General features: G+C 40.2%; 1 protein-coding gene across 1 annotated transcript; it reads right to left on the reverse strand.

Moving 5' to 3' along the window:
• Positions 1-687: 687 nt before the first annotated feature.
• Positions 688-6,348, reverse strand: nyx (nyctalopin). Its single transcript, XM_036584771.1, has 3 exons — positions 6,188-6,348; positions 5,051-5,112; positions 688-3,332 (listed from the first exon to the last, which is right to left on the reverse strand). The coding sequence occupies exons 2-3, from the start codon at positions 5,070-5,072 to the stop codon at positions 1,933-1,935; spliced, it is 1,422 nt and encodes a 473-aa protein (XP_036440664.1). The 5' UTR covers positions 5,073-5,112; positions 6,188-6,348; the 3' UTR covers positions 688-1,932.
• Positions 6,349-9,240: the final 2,892 nt, after the last annotated feature.

The raw sequence follows: 9,240 nt of genomic DNA on the forward strand, positions 1-9,240 counted from the left end.
CAATGCCACAGTGCTGCTGGGCTTATACCAGGAACACTAGCTTTATTGAGGGTAACACACAAAATGCATCAGTATTAGAACACACATGTATTGCAGTAGCAACTGAACAGTATTTCAAGATTAATTATGCTAAATATTTTTGAATTAGTACGAAACATATTTTTAACATGTCTCTTTAAAAAACAGTAATGCTTTCCTAAAAGGCAACATTCAGAAGGCTACATGACTCCTGCACAAGCCTTTCATGACAACTGACAAACTACCAGACATATTCCAATAAGCAGTTGTTATAAAGGCTGCTTTTGTCCATGATGTCATTTCACAGCAGTAAACGAAAGAGCCTTTCTTAAAGTCTTATGTAGCCTAATGAATGCTGCCTTTCAGTGTTACAAGTAACACTGTAGTAAACATCATCATGATATGTATCATGATATACACAGTAACCAGTCAAACACCTATGAATGTATTTATGCGTGTATGCTGGTGGAATATGCTGTGTGCGCTGTGACAGTGCTTGGAAATGACGTCACCTTTTGTTGGAGCCTTCTGTCTAAATACATTAAGTATACGACCTGTACTGTACAGCAGATATGATCGTAGGAGCAAAATGCAATGATAAAGCCATTCCATTTGGTTAGGATACAGAGCAGCTTAGAGAGCCGAGTACAGCTAAGCCTTGCGTTAAAAGAAGATTAATGCATTTATTAAAACTAGAAACGTCTACATTTACCCAGTTGAAAGAATCATATGAGAGGCAAGCATGTTACACCATCTGTTAAAATGACAGTAACAGGTTCAGCTTTATGAAACATTACCTGCTCACAAATTACATAAAATTACGCAACAAAGGGAAGCATGAAGCACGTTCCATTGTAGCTGAAGTACGTCAGTATTACCATAACTCATGTTAATGCAGTGTTTATAGTAAAGGTCCATTTTTATGTAAGGGCAGCCTCTGCAGCAGGGCTGCTAGGACTCTTTGTTCACCAAAGAGGACCAAAGTGTAATGATTGTGGTGGGGTACATGCATTTTATAACATTACACTTATTTTGCTACTTGAACACTTGAAAAATACAGTGTTAAAAGGAAAACAAGAAAGTAATAGTATAAAAATATTTTTCTCATTTGGTGAGTGGTGGACTTGGGGTAACTTTTCAGATGGCCAAATATTTAGGCAGCCCTATTTTAGATCTGTATTGTCACAGTTGTATATTCTTAAATATTACATATCACCACTGTCCAAAAAAAAAAAAAGATTTAATCCATTTTTACTTTTCTAAAAACCAAAATCAGTACTATAATACCCCTGAAATTAGCTGCACTAATTTAGTGGAAATCTTTTTTCTTTTTTTTCTTTTTTTGGGACAGTGACAGTGTCATTTTGGTGTAACACTAAGTGTACAACCCCATTTTCTATACCAACACCATAAGAGTCCAGCACATGGCCACCACTGAAACTCCTGAGTGAAGAAGTGAACCTAAAGCTCAAAGTGCATTTTTACAAGAATGCACATGTAATGCAATAGCAATTCAACATCGTTTTCCAATCTCTGTGGCAACTGTCATCACTCTATATAGTTTATTTAAGCTAGTATCTTACATATACTAAGATATCTGTAATTATCACTTTTAAAAAAAGCAAATCATTCTGAGAATACATGAAAACCAGTCATTCACCCACATCCACATGTGTTGGTGGAATTGCCTTTTTAGATTCCTTTAAACCAACTATTCAGAGATGCAGAACACCAGTTTCTCTAACAGTATCACATTTCTGAGAAAGGTTTCTTCAGAACCATAACGGCTGGCATTTCCTTGTTTTGTCGAGACATACAATCCAAGTCTCTAGGAAAAATCTCATCTACAAAGCCTTCAGCCCAAATGTTTTCTTCTCTCTTGGCAAACTGTCTCTTCTTCCATGTGCCAGACTTTCATGAGGCATTAGTAAGACTGGAAAGAGAGGCTGGAGCTTGAAGGAAGAACAGACAGGCCAGCAGGAGAGGCAGGATTTGACCAGCACTAGATGACCTGTGGGCTGAAGACAGCTGGCCCTCCGCTGGCTCCAGCAATGTGCCATTCCTTGGACCCTCTGTAGAATTCCCCATCTCCTCCCTCAGTTCCTGGTGCAGCAGTTTGGAGATCAGGCTATTAAACTTGTTCTCGGTGGTGGGGTAGTCCGGGATAGCCGTGGTCAGGTTGAGTTCTGCAGGGTCCACACAAGTGCCGTTCAGACGAGCATAGATGACCTCGCTCAGGTCCAATCCAGCTACTGAAGAAGGGGAAGTGCACGGGATGTCCCTCACCAGCTTATAGCTCTCCATCCACTCCTTCAGCCACTCTAGCTCACAGTTGCACTCCCAGGGGTTGCGGAACAAGTAGAGGCGTCCAATGAAGTAGATAGGCTGGAAGACGGAGAAAGGCAGCGTAGTCAGGTTGTTGCTGTTGAGATGCAGCGTCATTAGGCTGGTCAAATTCTCAAAAGCACCCACTTCGATGAAGGACAAGCGGTTCCGGTCCAAGTAGAGCACCTCCAGCTCCACCAGGTCACCAAACCAGCTTTTGGAGACATTGGTCAGCAAGTTACCACCCAGATTTAACATCTTGAGGCGACTGAGACCCTTGAAAGATTGCTGAGGCAACTCAGCCAACAGGTTGTCGTTCAGGTAAAAGTTTTCCAGTCGACGGAGGTCCTTAAAAGCCTCATCGTGGATGACGCTGATGCGATTCTCTTGTAGGTTGAGATACTTGAGGTTGAATAGGCCCAGCAGAGAGTTGTAGGCCACCGCTTCAATCTTGTTGCGCTCCAAGTAAATGTGTGTCAGGTTCTCCATTCCTCGTATAGCGCCTGGGATGCGCCTGAAATTGTTCTGGAAGCAGAGCAGCTCCTTCAGGGATATCTGCTCCAGGAAGATGCGGTCAGGCATGTTGAAGAGGTTGCAGTCAGAAAGGTCCAGGCGCACCAGACGTTTAAGCGAGGTGAAGGTGCGCGTGTGGAGATAGCGGATATACTCATTGTGGGCCATCTTGAGTTCCAGCAGGTTTGGTAGCCCTTTGAAAGCCCCCGGTGTGATGAAGGAGATGTTGTTGTGGTCCAAGGAGAGCGACTTGAGCGAGGGTAGAGTGCCAAAGGCTCGCTCAGCCAAGAACTTCAGGCTGTTCTTCTCCAGGTTGATGGAGGACGCTTCGCAGGGGAACTCTGTGGGAAGCTCGACCATGTTGGCGCGGTCACACAGCACTGTGCAGCTTTTCTCCTGAGTGCACGTGCAGCTGGGGGGGCAGGAGCGGGTACAGGCCCACAGAGCCACGCTGTGCGGCAGCATCAGGAAACTCACTGCAAGAAAGGGAAAAGATTCAGGTCTATGCTCTTAAATTTTAGATACCAATTAATTGTTATGTACAGTAAAGTCCACCTTCATTTATTTAATTTCCTGTCAAAGCAGCCATTAAGTGCAAGTTATTCTTTGTTCAGCACCAGGAAAAAGCAGAAAACATATTTATACAGAAGCCTAAACAGTTCTTTTTTCAGTGTTAGTGTGTCCACACTTTGCCTTTATTATAGCTTCCATTCTTTTCAGGTGACTTGCTTTCAGTTTTTCAAATATTTTTTTTTTTTTACACACTGCTGAAGTTCAGTCTTAGAAGTTGGTTGCATTTTCTGCTTCTCATGGTCCAAGTAATCTCAAACACATTCAGTGATTTTGCAGTCTGGACTCTGGGGTGGTCAGTCCATTGTTCTGAAAACAGCTTCTTGACAGCTACACATCCTTTCAGACTCATAGTGTTGAGTTGTCTTCTTACAGTGGAAGGATGGACAGAAACACCTGTGGATTTTTCGGATTTGAAGCAAGAGTGGAGCTTGATTTTCTCTCAAAGATTAAAGCTTTGTTTGTCTGATGGTTTGGTGGTCTACCAGGACTTGCACAGCCAAGGACTTAGGAGTCCCATTTTCCATATTTTAATCAGTTTTTGAACTCCCATTTTTAAAACTTTGTTTTTTTTTTTCTCTTCCTTTCCATTTTCCTCTGACTTCTGGTTTCCTTACGCAAGTGGATCATCTTATATCTAACATCCTCAGAAAAATCTCCTGAAAAATGATTAACTTTTACTGAATGGCCATATTGACTGGAAATAAAAAACAAGTGAAAGGAGGTCACTGAATTTTGCACAGTACTGTATATATATTAAAATGACTGATAATCTATTTAATTAAGATGAATACAGAGTACAACAGTGGTTCCCAAATCAGGCCCTAGAGAACCCACTGCCCTGCATATTTAGTTTCTCTGCTCTAATGCACAACTGATTAGTGAATTAACAGTCCAGTGAAAATGCAGGGAAAACACTTAAATGTGCAGAGCAGATGTGCTCGAGAAACAAGATCAGAAAAACTGAACTATGTAATATTAATAAAAACAATGAATTATTTTACAAAGCCACTAGTCTGACTCACTTATTTGCTTTCAGTCATATGGAAAATGATCCCTGATGACAAGCGACAGATCTAAATGATGTTGCTTTTTGTTATTATTCGTTGTACAGTGTCTGATTATAAAAGAGAATTCTCAGATTAATTCAACTCATTAATTAATAGAAGATAAAACAGAAGTCCTATCAGTGAAAAAATTCCAATCGCTATCCTAGACTCAAAGTTTGCAGTGATATTTATGTTGCATTTGTATGAAATACTTTCACTTCAATTCAGATTTGGGAAAATGAAAAGGCACAAGTAGGAGGACCAATAGGAACTATTTAATGTAGGAATCATTTAATTTAGGCTTTCACAGTGGAAATGACTACAGTGATTAAGAATGACCAGATTGGAGCTTACAGAAGTAGCAGGCATTGTTTGTCCCCTGGACTTTCTGTCTGGCTACAAACAGCGACTCACCTGTACTTTGTTAAATTGCTCTAAGCACGTCCCCGACACAGAACATGACCTAAAATTCAGTGACTGCGCTTCTACTCTCATCGTTTTTGTTTTCACCAAAGACTGTTGAACAGTTCTAGATTATGCAATAGCAGGTCTGTTCAATGGTGTACAGTTCTTACCAGCTACAACAGTGACAAACATCGCTGAGCCTTTTCACCTGTGGCATGTCAGGATAAAATGCCTGAAATGAAAAATATGGTCTGTTAAATTTCTAAGAAGTATATTTCATCTGGAAAGGATTACGTCTGACTACTCTGCTTCCTCCACTAGGGATGTGTCGATGTGGTAATTCTGGCTGATATCTGATATTTTCCGTGTACATATCTGTCGATTCTGATCCATTTAATAGAATCTAAAAATTGCGACCACAGCTAGATTTCACAAGGCTGCCACAATTCAGAACTGGATGCTATTGCTTTTGTCAAGGCCTTGTAGGGCCGGAGTGATTCAATATTTTTCTTAAATTTCATTGCTTTGATTGGTTGTCTATGGGTATGATGGGGATCATAACACCCCACCCCTCCCATTTGTTTGCGTTTCCATGTGTCGCATTCTAAATGCGTTACCGTGTGTGTGTCATCAAAAACCAGTAAACATTCATTAAAAAAGAAGGAAATTGGGACTAGAATCACCTGAATGTGTATTACAGACGAATCTAACATTAATAGAGGGTTAAAGGTGCAGCACAATGAATAAAACAACATATTTTAACAATTATCTGCTAATACAATGTGATTATTATATATCACTGCTGTCGGGAGAAACCCTCGCATCTCCATTTTTGTTTTTCAGTTTTTGATATAATTTGAAAAGTGTGTAAATTTCATGATTAATGGACTAAAAGAAACAGCCCAAAATTACTGGTTACATTGACTCACATTAAAAGTAAAGTAGGTTTTTTCCTTCCCCTGTGAAGTTATTATTTTTGGAGATAGGAGGTTTTCTTCCGACAACAGCGATTTGCTAGTCGCATGCATAAGGATAAAACAGAATGCAGTTATTAAATAAATGTAAAGCTGATCCAGGTGACTCTAGTCCCAATTTGAACATTTTGTAAAATATATCAGCATCATCAGATATGTACCTGGAATATACTGGATATCAGCATCAGGCCAAAATTCCCATATCGACACGCACCTAGTTTTACTACACCAGCCACTGAGCTTGTTATTACAATTTCAATAAAATTTTATAAGCTAAAAAACCCAAATAAAAGGACACAGTTATGCATCTGTCCACTGCACAAGTTTGCTTACCTGCTGATCAACTGCAATACACCTCCACCTAAAGTGAAAACCAGTAAAAACATATCCATGAGTCCACTCTGACATGTCACGCTGTCAGCACCGTGTGCTTCTAAATGAACGTCTGAATGGATTTAAAGGTCCCGAGAGGGGTGTGTACATATATGCGTATGTGTGTGTGCCCCTCTAAGCAGCACTCCCTTTTCCAAAAGCCATCACTTAATGGCAGAAAAATCCTCTAGATGGCTGTGGGATTACAGCTGGGTAAAACAGCATTCAGAGATCAGCGGTGGCTGCCTGTGCAGCCTGCATGGCGCGTACAGATTACAACCTGCAATCTTCTTACATCAGCCAGCAGACGGTGGATATGGGGTGCCACAGCAAACTTTTCAGGAAACCTTAACATCTGCCGAGTGTGCATTAATGCCTTCATTAAAGATGTTGTCACTGCCCTGCTCAGTGTCCTCATGCCTCAGCATGTGCTTTGCTCAGTAGTTTAGTGATATGGATACTACGAGGGTTTGAAATACACAAGGTTGCCAATCTCAGTCCTGGCGACCCAACACTATGCACATTTTTGTGCTTTGTCTCATCAGCACACCTGATTCAACTCATTAACTAATTAACAAGTACCTTCTTGCCTGATCAAAGGGTCACCAGGAGGCTCAGCATCTTACCTCACCTATACTGCCATTTCCCACTGACTTTAGAATAAAAAAAAATGATGGTTATCAAGCATATCACCCTACAGACTGTGGGCCAACTAGAGTTAGTTGCTGGTAGTGTCCAGAAGAAATGACTATAATCATGTCCAGCTATAATGGAAAATCCTATTTGCCTTACTGCATTCCCTTTCATCTTTATGTGAAGATGACTAGCCTTTTTATTTAGAATGCACAATCCAGGCCAAACAAGCAACATATTATGCCTTGTGGATGAGTGTCTTTTTCCAAGAGGTCAATGCTTATTTCTACACAACAACAGCAAGCCACACTCTGTTGGTATTCTTAACTAACTAGAGCTGCTGGTCTGCGTCAGTGTGGCACTGTAGCAAATTAGTTCACCCAGGTGGTACTTCATAGCTTAGCAACTGCAACTAAACGGGATGCCTCTGAAAAACTTTACCCTAACTTCCAGTAAATCTGAAAACTTGCCAAAGACCGGTGAAAAGTGTGAACTGTTACTCATTTCTCAAACCAAATACAAATGAAAGAAACTACAAAATCTATTGGATTCAGATTTTTGACTTTTGCTCTGTGACATGGTGCATTATGATGCTGGAAGTAGCAATTAGAAGATTTTGGCCATGAAGGGATGAACATGGTCAGCAACAATATTCAAACAATCTGTAGTTTTCAAGTGATGGTGAATTGTTATAAGTGTGCCAAGAAAACATTCCCCACACTATTACACCACCTCCACCAGCCTGGACTGTTGACACAAGGCAGCACGGGTTAAATGATTCAGTCTGCTGGTGCCAAATACCACCTGTGTGCCTCGACCGGAAAGTGCAGAAATTGACCAGGCTATGTTTTTCCAGGTTGCATCTGTCCACTTTTGGGGAGTCTGTGCCCACTGCAGCCTCAGCTCTATTCTTGGATGACAGAAGTGCAATCAAACATGGTCTGCTGCTGTAGCCCATCTGCCTAAAGGTTGGATGTGTAGTGCATTCTTGCATGCTTTTTTGATCACCACAATTATACAGTGACTGAGTTACCATAGCTTTTCTATCAGCTTGAACCAGTCTAGCCATTATTAGTGGACCTCTCTCATCAACATGCGTTTTATCTGTAGAACTGCTGCTCACTGGATGTTTTTAATCTTTATATGTAGAAGTATTGCAATATTATATGATTTTATGCACTAGACACTATTCATTATGTACTTTGAGAACACTACTGAATTACAAAAACGTCTTGTCAGTTCTTCTCCCGTACTGATGAAACAGATGGAAAACAGTTCTGTATTTTTAAAAGATGAAAATAAGACAAGGGACAATGAGCTCAGGAAAGAATGAATTTATATGTTGTAAACAAACTTAAGCCAATTGAATTCCAAACAATGCCAATAACTTTTAGCCACACTATTAACAGCTGCTACATGTTTTTTTCCCCATTTTTGCTACATTGAGTGTTTTAGAAAACATGCTTGGTTTTGTAAGGAATTAGCATTTCAAACTTTTATTTTGGTAAAATCATACAATAAATGCACAGCTGAGTCTTCTCATGCAGTGCATAGCTTCTACATACACTACTACATAAAGCAAATACTAAATCTAAGGTGCTCTGGGTTGTTCTCAGGAAAGCCAGCAAGCGATAAGCTTCTTTCCATCTCTGCAGGTTATGAATTCAACGCTGCAAATCCACAGTAAGACTTATTGCTAGCAGTACCGCTTGCTAACTGCTCCTCAGAAGCTCAAACCCAGAGGCACCATATATGCAAATGCAACAATAGAGAAGAACCACATGTTTAAGATTGCCATGTGCCAGACATTCACTGAAACAAAAAAAATCGTAACAGAACACAATCCAATTTTAAAAGGAAAAAATGCACATTTGGAGAAACTGGACACTTTTCGTACTGATACATTTAAGAAGTTATTAGGTCATTTGAACACTTTGTTCCAAACCTTGGCATGTCCCCATTTCCAATTGAGAGCCAATTAGTAATAATTAGTATAGAAATATGGCCTATAGGCCTTCAACAGCTGTGGATACTGACTGAGTCCAATATGTCTGAAACATTAAAAAGCTCACACTACCCCGAAGTATAGAAATTTCACGCATACAGGTGACATTCAACATTCAAGTGCCAGTGTTTTTGTACTGTCTTTTGGTCAAGTTTCTTGAAACTTTCAAAGAATCACTTTGAGGCTTATAAAAATAAATATTTCTCAAAAAATGCTTAATAAATTACACAAAACTAGCAGCAAAAGTAGAATCTAGAAATCTGTGTGCAAATAGCTAAATTCCCCACTGCTGAACCCCCTGGTCCCAAATAAATCCTGGTAAATATTGAGATCCCTTCCCCTTTTGTAAACAAGCTGCGTTTCTCTCTCTCCATTC

The sequence above is a fragment of the Colossoma macropomum genome, unplaced genomic scaffold (assembly GCF_904425465.1).
Source record: "Colossoma macropomum unplaced genomic scaffold, Colossoma_macropomum, whole genome shotgun sequence".
Classification (NCBI taxonomy): Eukaryota; Metazoa; Chordata; class Actinopteri; order Characiformes; family Serrasalmidae; genus Colossoma; species Colossoma macropomum.

Bases quoted from the DNA above. Each gene is read 5' to 3' on its own strand.
- nyx (XM_036584771.1), bottom strand. From the start codon at position 5,072: ATGTTTGTCACTGTTGTAGCTG. The intron at 3,333-5,050 runs GTAAGAACTGTA...CCTTTCTTGCAG, and splicing joins GTTTGTCACTGTTGTAGCTG to TGAGTTTCCTGATGCTGCCG.